Genomic DNA, 23733 nt, shown 5'->3' with positions numbered 1-23733 from the left:
ATACAAAAAAATTTAATGACGTATATTTGGCAACGGAACTTACCGAACATCCAAAACAGTGCTGCTTGCTGTGCTAAACGCACTTGTTGTGTGTGCGTACATATGATTTTTTTTTTTTACCAGCTGAGAACTCAAAAAGCTTATAAAATGTGTAAAAAAAAACAAAACAGGAATTCCTCCATTGCACACACAAACGCAGATCTGCTGCAAGGATACGGCGAAAAAAACTTTGTAAATGAAGAGTGTTGTAGTCCTATGGATATCTGTGGAGTTCTGTGTGTGGGTTTTTGAAAAGTCTTTAATGCTCAACAAGGCTGCATTTATTTGATAAAGTTCAGTATTTTATTTTATTTTAGATTTTCCGTTGGATTTTCAGTTCCACATGATCCATCAGAAATCATTCTAATATGCTGATTTGGTGTCCTTATTATCAGTGTAAAAAAGTTTTTTTCAGGATTCTGTGGCAAGTAGAAAGTTCAAAATACAACGTTTTTTTGAAATAGAAATCTTTTGTAACATTATAAATGTTTACTGTCTTTTTTTAATCAAGGTTTTTTTTTTTTTTTTTACTGACCTCAAACTTTTGAGCTGTAATGTACGTGCTTCACTGTTTCGACAGACCCAAGCATACTCCCAAGTTTTGCTTTTAGCAAGATATACTATTCACTTTTTAAATCCATTTAATTTTAGAATTGAGCTTGTTTGGAGATACATCTCTGTTGACAGTTTGAATCCTGACCTCTCCCCTTTAGTGCCCCTTAAGTAAGAGACTGGAGACTTGGTTACTTCCCACACTTACAGTTCAATCATCAAACCCACTGATGTAGCAAACAGAAATCTGGAGGTCGCCCGAGAATTCATTGAACCGGATTTGTTCCATAAAAGCCTTCTCACACACTTTCTGAATTGAGAGAAGTCTTGAATCGGCAAGTGATGTGACTGGCTATCCATTTTGCATCCCCATTCACATGCAACCTATCGGCCTTCGCTGTATGAGCCATCTTTTATGGCTGACAAATGGATTGATGGATTATTTAACAGCAAAACAGGTGTGCTCCTCTCATAAAAATGAAAGAATGAATAGACAGACGGCTCTCAGGCTCCATTGAGAAGAGTGTGTCTGGTCAACTGTTTACGTTTGCTTGAAAGCAAAGAGCTACTGAATTGCAAGAAAGGATGAATGGAGAAAGATGCACAGATGAGAATGAAATGGAGAGATGGGATAGATGGGTGGATGGATGGAGCCTCCAGGTGCTTTACCTGGCTAATGCTCTCGCACACCGGTGGTCGTCCGCTCCTGGCGCCAGATGCAGGTTTTAATGGCAGATAAAAGCAGCTCTTATCTTTTATTCAGGTGTGTAGGTGTCCCCTGAGCATTTAGATACAGAGTGCTAAGGACCAAGGTGAAGAGTAAACAGAACACAAATCGCTGGTTCACGTGTTCCCTCACACACAAACGTTTGCCCGAGTAGGTCGAGAGACTATTCCATATGCATGTGGTGCTTTAGGCGGGAGTGAAGGGTCCTGCTGGAGAGCCGGGTAGAGGCCTGAATCCTCTGCCTGAAGGGGGTGTTCCTCCAGGCCATGCCATAGGAAGACGGATGTGATGAAAATCTAATTATCAGATTTATATACTTTCTGTATAAAATCTGGTTGAGTGAATTGTAAACAGCCCTGGGCTTTAAATCATGTTGCTGGTCTAAAAAATTAAATAAATCCAAGAATTAAACCAATATAGCATTAGTCCTGTACTTATGAAAAAATGCCTTGTGCTTATTTCTCTTCCACATAACGGGAAAGAATCTTTTTATCGATGACGATATTTTGCTGAGTGTGTTATTGTGTTGGTACCTTGGCAGCTGACAAGCAAAATAATCTTATTTCAAACAGAAAACAAGGTTATTTTTCTTACCCCATTGGCAGATTATTTAGCTTTTTTCAAGCAATAATTCTAATTAACTCTTAATAACTCTAACTTATTTTTCTGAAAACAAGACAATAATTTTTAACTTGTCTAGAGAATGCTTTTTGATTTAAGAATTTTTAAATATTTAGACTGGAAACAAGACAAAAAAAATCTAAGGAAGAAAAGTATTTTTTGCAGTGTACAAACCAAGCATTTTTTAGTTGATCTTGATAAGTGCTAATTGTCACAATAGTAAACATGACAGCTTTTTCTTGTACATGTATCTTTATGAGGACATTCATTGACACAATGCAATCTCTAGCCGCTTACCCTAACCTTACCCATCACAACTAAGTGCCTAACCCGAACCCTTACCCTAAACCTACCCTTAACCTCATTATAACATTATCCCTAAAACCAAGTCTTGACCCTCAAACAGGCCTTTAAAGGCTCTCAGAAAGTGAGGACCGGCCAAAATGTCCTCACTTTACTCTTTGCCCCCACTCCAATGGTCGAAAACTCAAACTGGTCCTCACAAAGATAATTGTACAAGTACACACACACACAAAAGTCCTGAAATGATTCCAATTGTGTGTCCCGTATGCATCAGTCTTTCAGCCAATGTTCAGTGGGCCAACTTTTTTAGGTGCAGACGCGACTATTGTGTGGCATGAATTACATTGGTGCACATATCTAAATAAATCACTTTTTGTTTCCTTTCAGGTCTTATGGAAGCTCTAAGAGGCATGCAAGAACTGGGCGTCCCGGCAGACGTTGATACTTTTAGTAACTATATTCTGCCGTCTTTCCCATCAGTGGACAGTGCCCACACTTCTTTTAAGGTAATTATACTGGATATGTGTATGGTTTGTTGTGACTGTTCTGAAACACTCTAATTTGGGTTGATAATTGCAGGAGGCCGGTATTGACCTGGACACAGATAGCTTGATTGCAGCAGAATTACGAACCGAAGCATCACGTGGAAACTTCGCAGGGCTACTCTCTCGGAGTAAGCATTAGCTTCTATGAAAATTGACCTTCTTTTCTTTCAACCACTCTCTGTACATTTTACACACACACACACACACACACACACACACACACACACACACACACACACACACTCTCTCTTATATGAGATTATATGTATGTGACACAGCTCTGTAGAGATTTTTATTTTAGATGTGTACTCTGATGGTGTTCATCACTTGGAGACTAATTGCTGCCCATCAGGACTACATAGCCACTCAAACATACACACTGCAAGCAGCTGTGTCCCCATTAATCATTTCAATCAGGGGTGTTCCGTTAAATTTCCAAGAGGTTCAGACTCTGTACGGACAGTACTTTCTTGGAATTGATATACATTTATATGTGGACAGCTGTAGTACTTGCCCATCCGAGTCAGAAATGATGACATCTCTAAATAATTTTCCCAATTAGAACTTTGTTTTTTATGAAATGTTCTTAACATGCTGAAATGTTCATTCTAAATGTAGACAAAAATGTTCTTGCGTAAAGGCGCCACGTCATTAATTTTTCACAAGCTTGGTGTAGTTGAGTGGCTGCTGGAGTCGTATTTTAATGAAAGTATCAATCTCTTTTGCTGCTCACCACCGTGTTTGTGCTACCGTTGTTAAAATATTTGCATCATCTGAATGAAGCTCTCGCTTTATCAATAATGGGGCGTCTTTAGTGGGGGAGAGTAGCAAAACACACAGAAAGGGCTTAAAAGAAGCGCATTTAGAGCTTGATAAAAATATTAAAGGATATAGTGCCGAAAGATCATTACTGAGTGCTTGTGTTGTGTACAACTCTGTTGTTTTGATACACTGCACAATTAAACTGTACAAATGGTACAACTGTTGTAAGTTGTCTTGCAGTCCGGATGGAACCAATCCTGGGTCTGGAACATACATACTACATACAGACTGCATGCACACACTATATAAATATGAATATGAAGCGAGGAAAAATGTCCAAATGAATCAACATTCAGTGCAGTAAAAAATAGCTTAAGTTACAATGTAAAAAAAAAAAATCATAAATGAGGTGAAATGTCTCTGCTTTCATGACTTTCACTCATATATTCTCACTCTTGCAGTGTCTTCACCTGCTCTCCCAGCCATTGACCTCAGTGCTTTCAGATCCAGTCTGATCTCTGGATTCAGAGGGTGAGTAACAGAAAAAAAAACTCTGTGTGCGCACGTAAAATGTTCTGCCTTTTGGCTAGACAGCCACTCATTTGTCATCTCATGCATATGGACGCAGTCATCTCTAGCCCAATTACAGCATGGGAAGAATGCAAATAGAGTTTGTCCTTTTTGTTGTTTTGCTTCTGATGCCTCTGTCCAATGCTGAAAGATTACTAACTACCCTGACTGCCACTGATAGCGAGATACAAGTGCTCACATTGGCATTTTACCCATCAACTTGGCTGGCAGCGTTTGTTTTTTGGCTAATTCCCTCAGACAATCACCTCATTGCTCACACATACTCATAAACCTGTCATGGTATTTTATTTATCACATCATTTTCTCATGGTATCACTTAGTGCACTCATTCAGCTTGGATCTAAAATCAATCCCATCATGCACAATAGTTAAGGACCAGCTTTGTTTTTAACTCTGATTTGAACACAGAGGCCGTAGGGTAGCAGATGCTGCTGTCCTCTGTACTTAGCAAAGCATTTAGATGTGAAAGAGGAGCAGGGAGGTTGCCGGCAGCGATGGATGTCAGGTTTGTAATTGGGGTTGTCAGAAGGGTAGAGGGGGTTGTCGGGGCCCTGTCTCCTTGGCGACCTGCTCTTGTAATAGTCAAGGTCACTAGATAATTTAATCATTAACCAATGTTGAATCTTTTTTCATTCCTTGTCTCCCTGCTCTCCGCCGTCAACATTCCCTACCAGCACTGCATCTTGATTTCATAATGTATGTGCATTTGCATATATGACCACTGAGGCTCTAGAAGTTTTCAGAGCTATTTAAGATCATAAGATATAAATATATTATAATTGTATTAAATTATACTGAGTATAATGGTATGTAGGGCTGTCGCTAATGATTTTTTTTTTGGTAATCAAGTAATCGGTCGATTATTTTGACAATTAATCAGGTAATCCGATTTTTTTGGCTGGTAATAAAAATAGACCCATATAGACCCATATCCTCTCCTTTGTTGAACTTTGGTATGTTTTTTGAGCTTAAGCACCAAAGTTATTTTAATCTACCACCTTTTTAGTATTTGGCACATTCTATGGCCTTTCTGCTATTTTTGACTTATAATTTCTTTATATGAATTAATTATTTTCTAGTTATGCGTAGCTATTAAATATTTTGACAAGTGCAGTCTCTATATAACTGTTTTCCTTATGCAGTAAAAATGGGTAACTGGAACAATAATGAACAGATATCGTGGAGATTGATTGGTCAAAAGGTTTGGGACCCCTGCTATATGTTCTCACTGGACAAATGAAGTCCTGTCACACCAAATGAATACTTGATCTTGAAATCACTGTCTGGCAGATGTTAGATTTGAAATTCTGTCTTGAATTTGAGTCTTCTCTTATCCTCTACTGCCCCCTGCAGGTTTCATGATGTGGAGATCATGGCAAAGGTAAGAGTGAAGCAAGAGATTTTGAGAGAGATTATGGAAAACGAATGAAAAGAACCTTTGTTTATGTCACCTCATAATCTGCTGTTTCAGATCACAGAGCTTCTATATAAAGACGCCCGGTTCAGTAATGCTGTCCCTGAAACTTCTGGTATGTGGCTTGTACTGTTTTTCACACCCCTTAAGCTGCATGCATCTTTGTTTAAAATAATTGGCTGTTCATATTCTGTATTTATCTTTTTTTTATGTTAATTTTTTTTTTTACACTTTTCTGTTGATTTGAATGTTCCTGCACTCCTGCAGTATGACACATTAATTCCTAGTACAATATTTATATCTTTCAAAAAATGACACTTCATTTTACAAGTTTCAGAAAAATGTGATTTACAGTTGCTTAATAGAGTATAGCATTGCGTACTAAAAATTATTCGTTTATATGCTACGCAAATGGCTTTCTGTTTTTTTAAATGTATGTAATTTTTAAATTTCCATTATATTCATGATAATCCTTGCTGATAGCCAGTTTAATACCAGTTCTGGAGCTGTGTCGATGCATAGTACAAGACAAAGAGGTTGGGAAACGCTGCACTAGTAAATCTCTATGCCTTATATGTCCTCTGAGCTGGTTTCACTGACGGTATCGTGTGTGTGTGTCTGTTGGGTTTCTGGCGGTGATGGAGTTTATCCTGACAGCCGTACTTTGCATTAAGTGTGTGTGTCTGATGCAGTCTGAAAAGTAGCCGTGTGCATGTTTGTGTGAGTGCTGTGTGCTTGCTGACTCTGCGCTGAGTTAACAGAGCTTCTGCGAGCGTCTGTCGTCTCGCTGCACCGGAGCAGGCCTCCGCGCTGGTGTCCGAGCAGGTGGGAGCGATAGAGACGGTCTCTCTGTCTCATCCCATCACTGTGCACAATGCAAATGTGTGCGTAAGGCTGTCAGCTGCCAGCCACTTGTTAAAACAGACTTCAGTCAAATCTGGTGCAAAGCTGTGTCAGCACAACACACGTGTGCAGTTTAAGAGCATATTTGCTGGATTGCAATATTTTTGCTCTGGTTCTGCGGAAGCTCCTTTTGTGATTTTTATATAACTATTGATTTGTTTATTTAAAGCAGAAAGTGTCAAATTGGCTCTTCTCTCCTTTTGCAGAAAATGTGGCCTACTTCCTTTACAACCTGATCGATTCCATGAACGAGGGGGAGGTGCAATCCAAAGAAGAGAAGCTTAGGGAGTATTTCAGCCTGCTTAAAAAAATGGTACATTTGCAAACACACAAGCGTAGTGTCATTAACAATTTGGTCTGCTTGTTAAATCAAGTCTGTAGGACCCCAGGGGGTAGCCGTTGGATGTACAATAGCATTCATTTTGGGGTCAATAAGACTTTTTCCCGGTAAGGATGCATTAAACCAATCGAAAGTGACCGTAAAGACATTTTATAATGTTACAAAAGATTTCTGTTTCAAATAAATGCTGTTCTTTTGAACTTTGTTCATCAAAGAATCTGGAAAAAAAAATCATGGTCTCCACAAAACTGGGTTTTTTTTTTGTGGCTTTTTTTTTTTTTAAGCAAGAGCCTTTGTTAGCAAAAGAGACTTCTTTTAAAAACTAAACCTGAACTTTTTAAGGTAGTGTATAAAACTTATAATTGAGGGTATAGGCTAAGCTAGCAAGCTAATCAATTAGTGCTATGTTAAGCTAGTACAGAGAGCATTTAGCTTGCGAAATTAAAAACTAGCTAAAAAACACAAAGAACATGAAATGTTTAATTACACATCTAAAGTTTTGATTATTTTCCATTAAATGGAAAATTTAAAAAGACTTTAGTCATCAGAAATGAAAATACTAATTTTGAAATAACTTTGCTGTCTGGCCCACATTAGTGTGTCAGTTCCGTTAATTCTTTATTTTGGTGTCAAATTCTTTGCTTTATTTTTAGAATATCAACATCTCACTGAATATCTTCAGAGGAATCAGGAACATTCTGGAGTCCTACCATGTTCCAGAGCTCATCAAGGTATTTTATAATTAGTGGTGTTTTCAAGTATAATGTTACTAATGGTCATACCTGATATTTTTTTGTCTGGTGGATAAAAAAAAAAAAACATAGCCGTGTGGCCAAGGGCTGCGACATACGGTGCGTTTGCACTTCGGGCTACTGTCCTATCTAAATATAGTCAAAAATAAGTAGCCCAAAAAAATCCCTTAGACTCCCATTGAAGGAGATACTTGTGAATCAGTTTTGCATGGGCAAACACCTCTAATATTTTCTTCAAAAACTTTACAAAGCTAGGTTTAATTGTCTTATTCAGGTCTGTGATAGTACTGTTAATAGAGCAGCTCATAACTTATCTTTCAGGATGTCCTTGCTCTTGTGGATAAAAAGGAAAATGGAATGGCGACTGATGTGGCACTGCTTAGAGTAAGTTTTCTCTCTTTTTTTTCTTAACCAAATGTGTTCAATACATCAGGTGAGCTGTGTTAGTCAAATATCCTCATGTTTGTGTCAGGGTTTGGAGGGGAGACTTTCGTTCTTGGAGAAGACCCTGACAGAGCTGAAAGCTGAGGGCAAGTCCGCCAATTCCACCCTCAAAAAAATTATCGCTATCCTTTGTACAGAGGAGGTGAGGGCTATTCTTCTCATAAATATTCACAAGATTTGCTAGTGTTCTGGTCTGATTGGTTTTTATAGTAATTTATAGTGGTCAATTTAGTGGTCATCTTGAATAAAATGAACCAATTAAGAGTGGGCTTGGTCATTTTTAACTTGAATGTGCAAGGCTTCCTGTGTTAGCCAGTTATTTTAACTCTACAAAATTGCTTGATGTTGCAAAGTGGTATTTATTTATTATATTACTTTAATTTTTCTATCCTAATCATAAACGCACTGGTTTGTTGCTCAAAAATCTGTACAGTTTACTGCACTTTATTGTTCTAGTAATTTACCTCTAGTGGCTAATGAATCGGAAGTCTCACACTTTCACAGGAAATAGCTTACTTTTCACAAACAAAAATGTAAATCCAAAACCATCTATCCGTATTTGTGTATATATGTAATTGATTTTCCCCACAACTTTGGTTCTCTCATCAGAAACTGGAGCAAGCTCTGGAGCTTAAAACTCAGTATGAAGCAGATATGACTCCCGCCACATATGCCATGCTCATCAACATGTGCTGTCGCCATGACAATGCTGAGGAAGCCCTCAAACTTAAGAGGGAATTGTAAGTTTGACGTAACCATCATCATACAAACATCCTTGGTGAACTATTCCTTTTATTGTCGACAAAGCAAAACAAGTAATAAAAATAGGCATGATTTACTCCCCTCATGATTCCTCACCCGTAAGACTGTGGAATATGAAAGGCCATTTTTGAAGTGTGTTCTGGTTAATTTTCCATACATTGAATAGAGATGGAGCTTCAAGCCTCAAAAAGGACACAAAAGCACCATAAAATTAGCAAGGATGCATTATATTTATTAAAAGTGATGTATTAAAGATGTATAATGTTACAAACATATTTCCATTAGACCATTTGACTGTTTCACATCTTATGTCACACCTAAATTTACATCTTTGTTCACTTATAATACTTGCATTCAGTGAGCTGTTAAAGTCTCATAAAATAAACAGTTCGATAACACTTTACAATAAGGTTCATTAGTTAACACTAGTTAATGTATTAACTAACATTGATGTTGCATTAATGTATTAACTAACATTAACTAACCACGAGCAATCCATATGTTACTGTATTTGTTAATCTTTGTTAACGTTAGTTAATAAAAATAAAGCTGTTCATTGTTTGTTAATGTTAGTTCACAGTGCATTAACTAATGTTAACAAGATTTTAATAAAGGATTAGTAAATGTTGAAATTAACATCTACAGCATTTATTAATTTTTGTTAAAGTGCAGTTCATTATTAGTTCATGTTAACTAATGAACCTTATTGTAAAGTGTTACCATCAATTCTTATTGTTTTCTGGAATATTGCATTGTTTATTATGCCAGCAATCTAGGGTTGATTTATCCATGTACATAATTATAAAAAAAAGTGCCCTCTAAATCTTTATTGACGTCTTTAATGTCCCCTTCCTCTCACAACGACATCTCTTCTCTGATGATTTGTGCACCGGTGCGAGAACGGGACCATAATACCTTCCCTCCAGCAACCTGTCACTCACATGAAACAATTTTCCATTTAGTTTTCACGCCCACTTTCTATGATCCCTATGGTCATAATCAAGTCCCTCCCTACATTTTTTTTTTTTTTTTTTTTCTCTTTCGAGAAGCCGTATCACTCAGATTTACATCACAATAGGAAAAAATAGACAATCATAATTTCTGGTCCTGTTAACACCTATTAAGATGTGTTTTGGTCGATCGGATCACATGTGGATGATGCTAAATGAAGGTGTAAATGGTCTAAAAAGTTTTGAGCTTGTCCACTTCCAGAGGTAGTCGAAAACGCATTTGAATGGATTGCTTTCATAGTGTAGACTTTCATGTGGTTGAATAGTTTGAACAGCCTCAAAAGACTGCCTGTTCTCCGCCTACTGACCTAATGCCTAAACATTATGGGAGAAACGCTAGCCAGACAGGATTTAAACTTTTGTTGGCTGAAGACCCAAGTTTGGTTTAAAGACCAATCCAAATGTTTCTAACACGCACTCACTGTGTTTGGCATGGTCTTGCGACTATCAGATCAGAAATGAAAGCTACTGTATGTTTTTTTGTCGTTTCTGGTCGCTTTATATATTTAAATTGCACAAGCTTATTTCCACCATGAGATCGAAAGATCTGAAAAAGCCCATGCATTTACCCACAGATAGACCCTCCCCATGAAGAAGTCAGGACAGAAGTGGTCAAAAGTGGACAAGAGATGGATTAACACACCAGGTGTTAAAGGGATAGTTCACCCAAAAATTCTGTCATTGACTCACCCTCATGTCTTTCCAAACCCGTAAGACTTTCGTTTATCTTCGGACCACAAATGAAGATCTTTTTCATGAAATCTGAGAGCTTTCTGTCCCTCCATTGACAGCTACGCAACTGTACACTTAAACGCTTCAAAAAGTTCATAAAGAGATCGTAAAACTAATCCCTATGAATTGAGCTGTTTAGTCCAAGTAGAGCTATAGTGAATGTTACGATGATCAGTGAATAATGATTTTTTTTCCCCCACATAATCACTATAGTATATCAGTCACAGTTTGGTCATTTTGGAGCTTAACAGCACAATCCTGAGTTACTGTAAAGTGGCCAGGCTGTTTTTAAATACATCACCTTTTTTCTCGCACGATTGTTCCACACGCATTCATGACTGTAATTTTTAAAGTAAATTCCCTTTCACAGCACAAAGTCAAGGAAAGAGTTATTTACTCTTTCTTCTTTGGCGTTTCAGAGCTCGCAAGGACTCGGAGGTAGCGCTGGATGCTCAGAAGTATGTGGCCTTGGTCCGAGTGCTATCCAAACACGGCAAGCTGGAAGGTAAGTGGCCGCGTCGGTGTCCATGTGAAAGCTTTGGTCCGTGTTGAAATGATTGCAGATGCCTTCTTATTTTCACTATCTCGGATTAATGAAATAATTTAGTTTAGTTTGTCACAAATAATGTGGGCCGTCACATTAGGTGTGCCTTGCCTCACATTTTAAACCACTTAGGATGTCAAGGTACCAATGAGAATTTTGAATTACTTATCACGTCGCTATCAAAAGCTTGCCACTCGCTTAATTAGTTTCTTAAAGGCGTTGTTCAGAATCAAACCTTTCGCAAGTGCGCCTGCGTGCGAGAGTGAGGTCCGAGACACCTGTCTATCCACACGGGGACATTAATCAGCCATTATCTGAATTCCACGGTGGATTTCTCCATGCTCATGTAAGACGTAATTACAATAAAAGTGTTTCCTCTTTGCTTTGTGCACACAGTGATGGTGAAAATACACGCTCTGTCTCTTTTCACGATGCGTGTCACTCTTTGGCTGCCCCCTCCCTCTCGCTCGGACTCATCCTGTCACCGAGCGAGGGAAAATTACAGGACCGACTGCACTTTAACAGAATTACAGAAATCCGTCCTGATACTAATGGCATATCATGTCGGGGAAAGTGCTTGAGTATTTCACAAACACACACGCACATTTGCATGTGAATTCAGGCGAAAGTGTGTGATGAGGAAAGTGTGTGTGTATGTATATGTGTGTCCATCAGAGCGAGCCGGTGGCCATTAGCCCACCGGTGTGCGCTCAGAGCTTGTCATTCACATTAACACACCTCAGCGCCCCAGCATGCCCGCATCACCGCCGCAACCCGATCCGCTTGAAGATCATGACTCGTGGCACCGTAGTGCACCAGCTGCCCCGGCTTTTAATGGCCTTGTTTTTGTTCAAAACCTTTTCTCCCCATGTTGTTCCTTCCTACTTTTTTTTTTTTTTTTTTGGCCCCCTCATGTCCTCACATTTCATAAAAGTTCATAAAACGCTGTTACCGGTTCACAGGCTGGCAGAAGGCCGCAGAATAAGCCAGAGGACTAATGGGCTGTGTGATATTTGTTTACCTCAGTGTGTGTGTGGTATCAGACAGTGGGCCGGTATGCTCTGCTGCTAGTCGTCCATTCGGGCCCATTTACCACCAACAGCTGATTGGGTTTGATTAGTGGTTCTGTCAGATAGGAAGAATTTGAGCTGTCTGCCATCACAGAGCTTTCTCATATGACTGAAGCCCGGTTCAGCTCGGTTGCTGTTTGTGGTCCAGCGATGTGTGAACTGTGCTTCGTATGACCAGAGAGTGGTCTGAGGGGCTTCATTTGCAACTCAGAGGTCTGTCTTGCTCGGTCATCCGTAGCATTGTGCAAAAGTTTACACACCTCAGAGCAGTGGCCTAGCGCATGTGCACCATCACATTGAACTGTGACATTTCCACCCTATTCTGCTCATAATTTTATGCTATTTCTTTGGCTCAATTCCAGAACATAGACATCTTCCTGGATGCTTACTGCCTACATAGGCAGCTACCTTATAAGGCAGCATAAGTAATTATTTTAAAACGCTCACACATCATACTCATTTGAAGTGCTTGAAGTACTCAACACTCAAGATTGATTCCAATAGAGTGCAAAAGTGACTGATTACTTTTTCAGAAATCTCAAATCTTTGATAAACAAGACTTAAAGCTTTTTAACCCAGAATCTAGTCTCAGCCTCCGACATTATGCCCATGGTCCGCTGGCTGAACGTCTGATGCGTATGGCACACTTAACTGGAAACATTTCAGGATTTTCGAAGTCGTCATCTGATTGGTTGAATTCTACAGGATGTCTGGGATATGTGTGGAAACAAAGATGCTGTGATGCCAAACCCACTTAAGGAAGAAGAAAGCATCATGTTTACAGCTGACAATGAGCTCTTATCAGGATCAACTAAATGCTGGATTTTCAAAAGTATATGATGTAAAGTTTGCGGCATATACTCTTTAAAATATGTCCAAGAGTTTTACACACCAATCTGTTATTGTAAGGAAAATGATGTTACATATTCACGCCCCTAAACATGATGCAGAACAAAACAAACTGTGATTGGTTGCTTTACGTGTCAGTCAGACGGCCTCTGGGCGGTGCATGGTCAATGAAAACTGCTATGGGGTCCAGACCTTCTGCTGTCAGTCTGAAGGTCTGGCTACACGAGACTACCCAGAGGTCGAACCACTCCCAATTAATTTACTTGGTTTTGATATTGGAGTGAGCGTTCACTCCTTTGTTGGGTGAATCTCAGTAATAAAAATAAAAATCCATAAAGTAATTACCCTGACTCATATCATTGTTTAACCATACCCATGGTAGGTCTGTCTAGGAAGGTTCATTTGTGAGAGTCAATTTCTCTATAGAGAAAATGAATAGAAGACCCCAAAAAAGTGTTTTTAATTGGCGAGTACTTCAGTAGAACACTGGGAGGTACATTAAGACAAATGCATCCCTTTCTGCATGACTTTCATCCAGCTTTAGCACATAGTCTCCTTTTATATGGCTTAAACGTCCTCCATCAGTGAGCTGCTGTACAACAATGCGTGTTAAAGCCCTGGGCTATAAGAAAAGTACATGGTTGAGTGCTTAGAGCGACGGCCCAAGAATCAAGAGGTTGTTAGTTCTAATCCCCTCGTGGGTATCGCTGTCACGACGCCCTCCGGCGATCCACTTAACCTCCATTGCTTCAATTCATATCCAGCTGTTAACACAAAACATGTGGCACTTTTCAGACAAGAGCGCTTCTTAAATGACAAGCCTCTATTTAAATGGGCTGACTGCTGGGATCTTGATAAAACAATCCTCAAAAATTAAAAAAGCAGTAAAGGATGAGATCTGTGCCCGAATAACAGCGTGACTGAGTAGATAAGTGAACGGAGCTTTATCATACAAAAGCAGCCTCTTAAAAACTCAGCATGACCCTGCTGAACCTCCTGGTCTCTGCTCTACTGTTCCTTTTGGCTCATCACTTTTCCTGACAGTACGGAGCACTGTGCTGGATTTGCATAACAACAGGACAAAAATTGCAGGGTGATGAAGTGACAGATTGGAATTTGTGGGCTAAAACAAGCCGGCTGTCTCTGTTTGAGTGTGTGCGCACATGTGTGGAGACTGAAGTGAACTGTGTTGTTGTAGGTCGACCTACATTGTATATTTCCATATGCATGCTGTTACTCTCCATACTTGGGGTCCTTGTTATTGTCAAAACACTGTAGGAATACTCGTTGGGTAAAGGATAAAAGGGTAAAAGTTTTTTTCTTTCTTTTTTCCTTAAATGGATTTTACTACTGGAATCCTCAGCTTTTTATGCAAATATAAGTAGACATTTGTAGGTTGTTTTCCCTCTGCACTCTTTGTCCAAAATATGGGGGATTTTTAATATTAAATTAACATAAGTCTCTACCAGGCTGCATTTATTTGCTCAAAAATACAGTAAAATTAGTAATATTATGAAACATTATTACAATTAAATAACTGTTTTCGTCATTAAAACAGTCATTGTGTTTTAATTTTAAATTAATTTAAAAATGTAATATATTCCTGTAATGGCGAAGCTGAATTTTCAGCATCATTACTCTAGTCTTCAGTGTCACATGATCCTTCAGAAATCATTCTGATGTGATGATTTGTTGCTCAATAACCATTTCTTATTATCAGTAATCTTTTGATTAAAAAAAAAAAGTAAAAAAAGAATTCTTTGTTTGAAAGAACTTTGTTTCATTTTACAAAGTTTTCTATTTCAAATATGTCTTTATTGTCAATCTTCAACCTAATGATCAATTTAATGTGTCATTGGTGAATAAAAGTGTTAGTTAAAAAGTAAAATTAAAATCTTACCACATACTTTTTAACAGTAGTATGTAATTGCAGCCTGATATGGTAACATTGGCTCAATCAATGTTGTGATTATCTTTTAGTTTAATCAATGGTTTAAACAGTCAATATTGCAATTCTGTTTTGTGATGCTAGTGGGACAGAAATTTGTGCTTTTTGTTTGAGTATCCCGACACAACAGCAATTGCTCAACCAATAAAGTTAGTTTTGGGTGGGGATATCTGTTTATTAACCAATGGAAGATGCCATTATTTTTGCAATTCGCTTACGGCACAGAAACTATCACTAAGTATTATGAAGAAATGGAGATGAACAGCCTTACCGCTGTGAGTCATGGGAATTTGGGAGTTTGTCTGAGTGCCTGTGGCCAAAACAGACTCCCATATTCACACAGCTGTGATGATGGTATCCTCATTCTCGCTCTCTCGCTCTCTTTCGCTCCCTCTCGGTTCTAGATGATTAGTATCGCCAGTGCAAACAGGCCCTATCGGTATCAGCCCATTAGCTAGCCTCTAAATAGCGCGTAAACACATCTTAATTATCTGGCTTGGTGACAGAGCAGCTGTGGAGGTGGACCCTCGCCCCTCTGCCAGATGGGAGCATCGCCCAGTAAAAAGCCTCCATTACGGCAGCGGATCTGCGGCGTATCCACGACCAGAGCCCGCCGAGTTCACGCCGGGCACTCGCCGCACACCTATAATTTCCCGGCATGCTTTTGCAGGGAACCGTGAAAAAAAAAAAAAGCCTACTATTGTGGGGGCCTCTGTAATTGTAGTCTCGTTTAGAAATGCAAGTAGTAATTAGCGGCGAATTGGCATTATACGGCAGCATTTGCATCCCCGCTGGGTGTAAAATGTTGTTTTAATAGCGGTTTGTTTTCCCCACATGAAATTATCTAAGGGGGCTTTTATCACCTCTTCCCCTCTTTCGCTCTCTCTTTCGCACTCTCTCGTCTGGCGCCAGCCCATCAGGGGACGGCAAAGCATAAAAATTCTCCACAAGTCTATGAAACAGTCAATGAGACGGTTAAACCTTTGTATGAACTTGCGGTTTATCAGACTGCACCCTGAGTACCAAGTAGCCAATAGAATAGTGGTTGCATACCATTACCATATATCACTAGTTGCATGTAGAAGTTTCAAGCAGTGATGTGCAAAAGTCGGTTGTTGGTTAACTAGTCAAAATGTCTGATATTTTTTTAATCTATCTTTCTCTCTCTCTCTTTTGTGGCATCATAAAGAGGCGGTAGACATGCTGAAGGAGATGAAGGAAAAAGATGTGCCATTAAGGGACGGCTCGATCAGTTTGCTCACCCTTACGATGAACACAGCTGCAATGAAAGGAGATGCCAACGCTATTCGACGCCTCCAGGAAACCATCTTCACCTTGGGCCTGGCCAAACCATCCAATAACCTCTGCTCACCCCTCATTGCTTGCTATCTGGGGAGGTAAGCTGGTAAACTCACTACACTTAGAATCTTGCCAAACGTTGTGCTGTTCCTGTCTTATGTAGCACCTACAGCTCTGCACATCCTTCTGAAGGATCCATGCATTGCAACCGAATGCCTGACATTTCATTTTAACAAGGTTGCGTTTTAACCATGCTTTTGAATTTAGGTCAGTTTTGAAGCAAAAGAGAGACACAAAAAATGTTGTGACACTTTATGTACTACTTATAGTAATAACAGTAAATTATAAATGATTACAAGCAACTAAATCAAATCCTGTACTAAGTACATGTTAGTTAAAGGCTTTAGTTCACCCAAAAGTGAAATTTCTGTCATTACTTATCCTCATGTCGTTCCAAACCCGTAAGACCTTTGTTTATCTTCAGAACACAAATTGATATTTTTGATGAAATCTGAGAGGTTTCTGAACCAGCAATGTCATTGCAACTTTCAAGGCCCAGAAAGGTTGTAAAGACATCGTTAAAATTGTCCATGTGAGTACAGTGGTTCGACCTTAATATTATGAAGCGACAATAATACTTTTTGTGAGCAAAAAACAAAACCCTTTTTAAAAAAAACAAAACAAAAAACAACTAGCACTTTAATATTACTCCGTATTTGTGTAATCACACTGTAACAAGGACACCACAAAATAAAGTGAAACCAAATTATTATTATTTTTTTTAAACAGTTTTTAGTGTGGGGAAAAAAAATTATAGTCTTGACACATTTCCAATGAATAAAATGACGGTTAATGTTGTAAAAACATGGTAATAACATGGTAACTTTTACATCTTTGCACATTCACAAATTGCTAAGAAGTTATTAATCAGATGCAATATGGTTTTAATTGAAAATTATTAAATAATTAATGTTTTATAAGCTTAAGTTCCACTGGGTCATAACTGACCCGAGAATGCAAAAGATATATGCAGATTTTGAAACCTTTGGGAAGGTTAAGTTTACCCTTAACTGTTTTTGCTGCACATTTCAGTGCAGATTGTTTTGTGAACCTGTCCAAAAGTAATTCAGACTTCAATTAATTCAGAATGTTTTATAGGGCGAAAAAAATAGGGCTGCACAAACTTCTGGACCCCACAGCAAAACCACAGCCTGTAAACATGCTGTAATTCATTTCACATTCAAAGATGTCATTAACTCAGAAGTCATCTGAAAAAAAAAAAAAAAACTCCAGGCAGAGGGTGGAAAGTGATAATGTATAACTAAATTCTGACTGTTTTTGTTGCAAGAAACCTTGACTAAAACTATAAGAGGATCTCAGTCCAAACAATTATGGTATGACCTCTTTAAGTAGTGAGTTTGGAAACATGAATATAATCTGAAAACAAACATTAATAACAATGTTAGATTGTAAAGGGCAGAGTTCCACTCCTCCCTAAGCTTGTCGTCTCACTGTTCATTTCATATAATCTCTCATTACCTTATAGCAAAATGCAGCATGAGGGGAAAAGGAATTAACTTCCACAAGTTGGGCCCCTCTGTTCCGTCCCCCCATTCGTTCAGGTCTATTTGTAAGAGCAGCTTTTAAGCAGATCAACTAATTTGCATGTTAATTATGCACCCTGTGCTAATTACTGGATTTTCCTGGGCCATGCGGTGCACTGCGTAAGTGCCTTTCCCCCTCCCCACTGTGGGATACTGAGGTTGGCAATACACCTTCACTGATAGCTCTATACACACATACACACACATACACATACGGGCTTCCTGGGTGCCCCTCAGAGACTGTTTGTTTTTCTGTCACTCGAGTGCCACAACCACACTGGCACGTGCAAGCTTTAATTGCTGCCTTGTGTGCGATAAGGTTTCCAATTTAGCTCAGGTTCATTAAGGAGCAGATACGGAGAGATCAGAGCGACTCTCAGCAGAGACTCTGATAAACCGTGAATGTTCACGTCACACACACACACACACACGCTCTGACTGGCAGCCACACATCCCAGTGGAGGAGAGCCGTCTCAGAGCTCGCAGCAGCCAGGCCTGTTTGGAATCGGCCTTCATGGGGGGGAACTATGTAGTACCTGTCTGATTTGTCTATGATATTGTACAATATGCTGTAGTCATATTTAATGTCATAGTTAAACTACTATGAATATTTTGGTTGGAGACAGAAAGAATGATGCTTATTCCTAGGAAAGTATTAAATTCTTCCTTGTGAAAAATGGTTGTATTCTGCAGAATGGATTTAACCGTGGTGAAATGTTACTCTGCACTCATTGGTGGCCTAAAACGCTGTGAAATGAGTTACTGTAACATATACAATAAACATGCAAAGGGCGGGTGATGGAGTTCTGAGGTGTGTGTGACATGATTTTGAATCTTGCTTTTGTGTGTGTGTGCACATTTCAAATTTTTGTTTACATTTAGGTTTTAGTTACCAAAATCTATTTTTAATGGTTTTAGTTAAGTTTTAGTTTTAGTTTTAACGGTAACAACGGATCGTATTTATTATATTTAAAATACTTATTGGCCGAGAAACATGATTATTAGATATACGGGAATATTAATACTACTTTAGCGATGATGGAGTTTGGCATAAAAACAAATCTTTAATGCATAGTGTTTTATTTAAAAAAAAAATTTCCCCCCCAACTCTGTAATTGTTCGGTTAAAATAACAAGTTAGTTAGTTATTTTTTTGTCAATATCGTTCGATTAATATTCGCTTATTTTGTGCATGGATGTAGTCAAAGGACATTGGTAAATATTATTACTAGTAAATTTATTTTGTTTCATCCAAATATTGGTGAGTAAAGCAGCATGAACTTGAATCAGGACTTTATTAGCTTCAGAACATTGCGCATACGCATCATGAATACTGCAAAAAAACGAATAATAATCAACTTGCATAAGATGACGTTTTGTCCAATCGATGGGCCTTCGACCTAAAATGACTGAAACCCTGCTGTAGACGGCTATTATGATCTCCAGAAGGATAGAATGCTCCAGAATGTTCTCTCCGTTCTGCTGTCATCCATCTCTCTCCACTCGTCTCTGTCTCCTCTTTGGTCTGGGCTGCGCTAAAGAGGACAAAGCGGTGTGTGTCAGTGTCTCGTCAGCATGTCAGCTGTAATGACTTAATGAACACTTCTCTATGGGATTAACTCTGACAGCCGTCAGCCCGTCTCCACGACAACAGCAGCCGCCGCTCCCAATCCGTATCCTCCATCTCTAATGAGCCTAACAAAGGGAATTGCCAGAACTTTTTGTTTTTGTGGAAAGCATGTCTTTGAGGGACAGGAACTCTAAAAAGAGGGAGAGGATGTCGAAGGCCACCAGACGTTTGTCATAAACTGCGTCACTTGCATATATATCGAGGAAGGACAGTTTTTGGAAAGTTTAAATCGGGACCGTTTACTTTCAGAAATCATTGCCGTATCCTGTTAGTTTTGTTTGATCAGTGTATTCGAGTCAAACCACTGAGCATTAACCCTCCCTAACTACCAACATGCGCACACACTTTTCAATGTAAAGGAAAAAAGAAATAAAAAAGCAGTCGTTCTCTTTTGAAAGTGGAAAGGGTGATAACATGGGTGCCAATCTCGGTAACAAAAGAGATGGGAGTCAGGGATGTAGGGAGAGTGTCACAAGAAGAGGAGGTTCAGAAGAGGGGTGGATGAAATTAGCTTTCTTGTCTAATCCTTCAGGTTCCTCGCGCAAAGCACTCGCATTTGCTTTTTTATTCTCCTTCAACTTAATTGGCTGGAAAGTGCTTGACATGCAAAGTTAGTGACATTAAGAGGAACATGTTGCAGTAAGCCTGAGCGCCACTGACAGCTAAATTGTATCCGGGGAAATTATGAAGCCTTCAACATGGTTAATTCTTTTTGGGGGGGCTTAGTTAGGCGAGGATGGAGAAGGGGGGGCTGGGTTTTGAGGGAGGGGGTGGGGTAATTGCCGTTATGGACGACTCATCTCATATTGATGGGAATTGTGTAGAAGTCTTCTGGTTTTATGCCGGCTATGCTTTGCGGAGCTGGGTAGCGTAACATCTGTGTCACATCATATTCAAGTGGCATTGTAAATAAATTTAGTTCAAGGAATTTCTGCTTCCATCCGGCCTCGTTGTAAACGGAACCAATTAGAAGTTCTGTTGAGTTTAGACATTTTAAATATACTGTATATGTATGAGTTTTCTCTGGGGTAGCAACCATTTATAGTCAACATTGTAAACGCTGTAAACATTGACAGATAATAAAGTGATTTAAAAATATATACAAAAATAATTTTTTATAAAAAAAATGTATTACATTACAGTTAGATTCAGATTGGTAAATACTGTGGTCAATAATATTTGTGTAATGACTGCAAAACTGCACTGTATAATCAAATGTTTTTTTTTCTCGCATTATGAAGTTATTTCAACTTTGATAAATAGACGTTATACACAGGATAATGTTCAGTCAGCAAGTCAACATGGGAAGTCTTTTTGTCATAACGACTGACTGTACATATCTCTATACCATGGTTTGGCTTAGTACTCGATTCTATTTGGCTGGAAGGTGCACCGTTCTATATTATTGCGCTGCTTTCATTGACGCACACACACATGGAGATTGGAGATCGTGCTGCGCACACACAGAAACATTCAGGAGCACAGATACCTATCAACGCTGCCCACGACTTTTATTCATAAAATATCTTTGCTACTGAATCGCTACATTATATTTCTCGGCAATGAGGGGGTTTTGAAGTAATCAAACTCACACTCACTCTCTCGCTATCTCTCTCTCTCTCTCTCACGCGCGCGCTCAAGTGCATTACGCAATCATCCAGCGCGTGTTCGAATTGGCTCTTGACTCCCGCTTGATGAATAATATTGTCGCTCTTCATTCCAATTAAGTGCGATTGCCTAAGAGCTGGCGTCACGTTCCGGCTCAATCACTGCCCTGTTTTTTGTCCATCTCCCTCATGCACCCCCTCTCCTGCTTCCATTCAACCCACCTTCCAAGGTCATCTCTCTCTAAAGCACATATTCCTTCCCTGACTGTATAATCTCCGGGGTTGAAAACACTACTGAAATTACACCTGTTAAAACCCCAGCGGTTCACTTCCCCTCCACACCCGCCCCTCCTGCCGGTGCCCTCTCTGCTTTGACCTCTGTGTGATTGGCGTGGTAATTACCCAATCACTCGATGGCTGCCACAGCAGTCACAATAGAGTGATTGGAGTGGTGTTTTTCTCGTCTATTCCTTTGCTTTATTCCTCTGTCAGGCCTCTGTCAGCCCTGGCACTGAGCTCTTTGTTAGAAAGGGGTAGAGATTGGGTGGAAGAGAGGGAAGATGATGTGAGATAGGGGAGAGAGCAGATCTAATTTTGTTGCCCTATTCTGCCAAGCGTCCCGGTTGGGGGTGAGGGCAGTAGGGGCTGTAGAGAAAGGCGGGAGACACAAGAAGTTACTTATTTGACCATCAAATATTCATTTAAAAATATATATATTTATATAAAGTTTATTTTGCATTTTTATTTGTTAATTTAGTTTCTTAATTGTTTATTAAGTTAATTCAATTTAATATTTAAAGTATCTGCAACTTCATTAAGAATAACAAAGTAGTTTGACCCAGTGCTGTTTCTTTTAAATGTTTGTGATATAGTGAGCATTCAACTATTTGTTTTTAAATATTATTTTTTTATTTAGATTTTTTTATTTGTGTATTCATTGTTTGTTTTTCTTTCTTTCTAATTTGTTTGTGATCTTTTCATTTTAAAAGGGCAATTTAGTGTTTAAGTCAAACTTGTCATTTAGAACAACAAAGTAGTCTGACCAGTGTTGTTTCTTTTAATTTTATGTTTGTGCTTTTTAAGACATAGACATTTAAAAATAAAGTAAAAAATTTACTATTTAATGTTTATTTAGATTTTTTGATTTGCATATTTATTTAAATAATAAAAAAATCGGTAACACTACTATAAGGTTTCATTAGTTAACATTTAACTATAGTTAACAAACTAAGAATGAACAATACTTCGACAGCATTTATTAATCTTAGTTAATGTTAATTTCAACATTTGCCAATGCAGTAATAAAATGAAAAGTATTTGTTAACATTAGTTAATACACTGTGAATTAACATGAACAAACAATGAACAACTATTTGTATTAACTTTTTTGTATTTAATTTTTAATTTAATTAATCAATCAACAATACTATTGATCAGCATTACCAAACGTGGACATTTTCCACTAGAAACAAGCATTGATGTATTATTTTAATTTAATACTGTGAAGCTGCTTTGATACAATCTGTATTGTGAAAAGCGCTATATAAATAAACTTGACTTGACTTGACTTAACTAACATTAACAACGATTAATAAATGCTGTAGCAAATATATTGCTCATTCATGTTAGTTAATACATGAACTAATGTTAACAAATGAGGCCTTATTGTAAAGTGTTACCCAAAATTCAATAAATCAAAATTCCATTGTGATATAAAAATTGTTTACAAAAGTAAGCAATGCAATGAATCAAAAAAAAGTTAGAGAGGAAAGCTTTATAGAGGCAAAGTATAACAAAAGCTTGATGCCGAAATATCGGGGGGGAAATAAAAGGCTGAAGTGTGCAGTTATGTTTTGCTCCTACAAACAGTAACTAAAACTTGTCATTAAGAACTATTTTAATGCGTCAGTTTAATGAACAGCTTCACTTTTCTTTTTTGTGATGAAAGAGACGCATGCTTAGTGCTGTTTTGGTATAATATTCATGTTCTTCTGCAGTGGGGACAGCGCGGGTGCGTTCGATGCCGTCGTGGAGTGCCATAAACAATACAACCAGATTCCCAAAATCCATGACCTCATCTGCAGCCTGGTGGAAAAAGGAGATGCCACACTATTACAGAAAGGTGTGTAACACCCACTTACACGTACATCCCATTAATTACAGTTCTCTGTCACTTGCTAGTCACAAGTAGTGTGTCTGTGTGTGACTGCTGTCTGTTCAGATGGTCATATGTAGAAAGTGTGTGTTCTGTGTTTTTCAAGAGTGCCACCCACTAAAGGGCAGGTTGGACTGCCTAGATGATGGTGGTTTCAATAGTCTCTGTCTTTGTCAGGGTTAGTGGAGGGGTTAAGTGCTTTGTGTGTTGGGGGTGAGTGGGTTTGAAGTGTTAAGGTAGTGAGACCTCTACGGTGGAGGGCCACTTTACAACCCAATGACCCAGCACTCTGCATGTGCCATGGCAAACTCATTCATAGACGTAAACGTACATATACCTGCACGAGTTCAGCCTCTTTGTGTTGCTGTTGCTTCTCTGGACTATTCTGAAGTGGCAAGCAATGAGCCCGGATCTGTATGTCATTGAGTGCCAATGGAGAGATCTCAAATGGGCAATTTTAACAAGGAATCTGTTAAATCGAACTGCATTCAAGCAGTACTCTCAATATAGAGCTGTAGGAATAGCATCTAT

At 38.7% G+C, this 23733-nt stretch overlaps 1 protein-coding gene across 2 annotated transcripts in view; it reads left to right on the top strand.

The window, feature by feature from the left end:
* lrpprc (leucine-rich pentatricopeptide repeat containing) overlaps positions 1-23733 on the top strand; it is a 54154-nt gene that overhangs the window by 9190 nt on the left and 21231 nt on the right. For both annotated transcript variants that reach the window (XM_084092956.1, XM_084092957.1), the window contains exons 12-24: positions 2630-2748; positions 2822-2915; positions 4011-4080; positions 5494-5521; positions 5612-5669; positions 6664-6770; positions 7451-7528; positions 7871-7933; positions 8022-8135; positions 8603-8733; positions 10917-11002; positions 16098-16305; positions 23045-23169. In XM_084092956.1, the coding sequence (XP_083949082.1) occupies positions 2630-2748; positions 2822-2915; positions 4011-4080; positions 5494-5521; positions 5612-5669; positions 6664-6770; positions 7451-7528; positions 7871-7933; positions 8022-8135; positions 8603-8733; positions 10917-11002; positions 16098-16305; positions 23045-23169 (1281 nt within the window). The remainder of the gene's footprint in view (positions 1-2629; positions 2749-2821; positions 2916-4010; positions 4081-5493; positions 5522-5611; positions 5670-6663; positions 6771-7450; positions 7529-7870; positions 7934-8021; positions 8136-8602; positions 8734-10916; positions 11003-16097; positions 16306-23044; positions 23170-23733) is intronic.

Source organism: Abramis brama (genome assembly GCF_963993115.1).
Source record: "Abramis brama genome assembly, chromosome: 19".
Classification (NCBI taxonomy): domain Eukaryota; kingdom Metazoa; phylum Chordata; class Actinopteri; order Cypriniformes; family Leuciscidae; genus Abramis; species Abramis brama.
The sequence above is the reverse complement of the archived record's forward strand: the minus strand, read 5'-3'. Positions and strand labels throughout refer to the sequence as shown.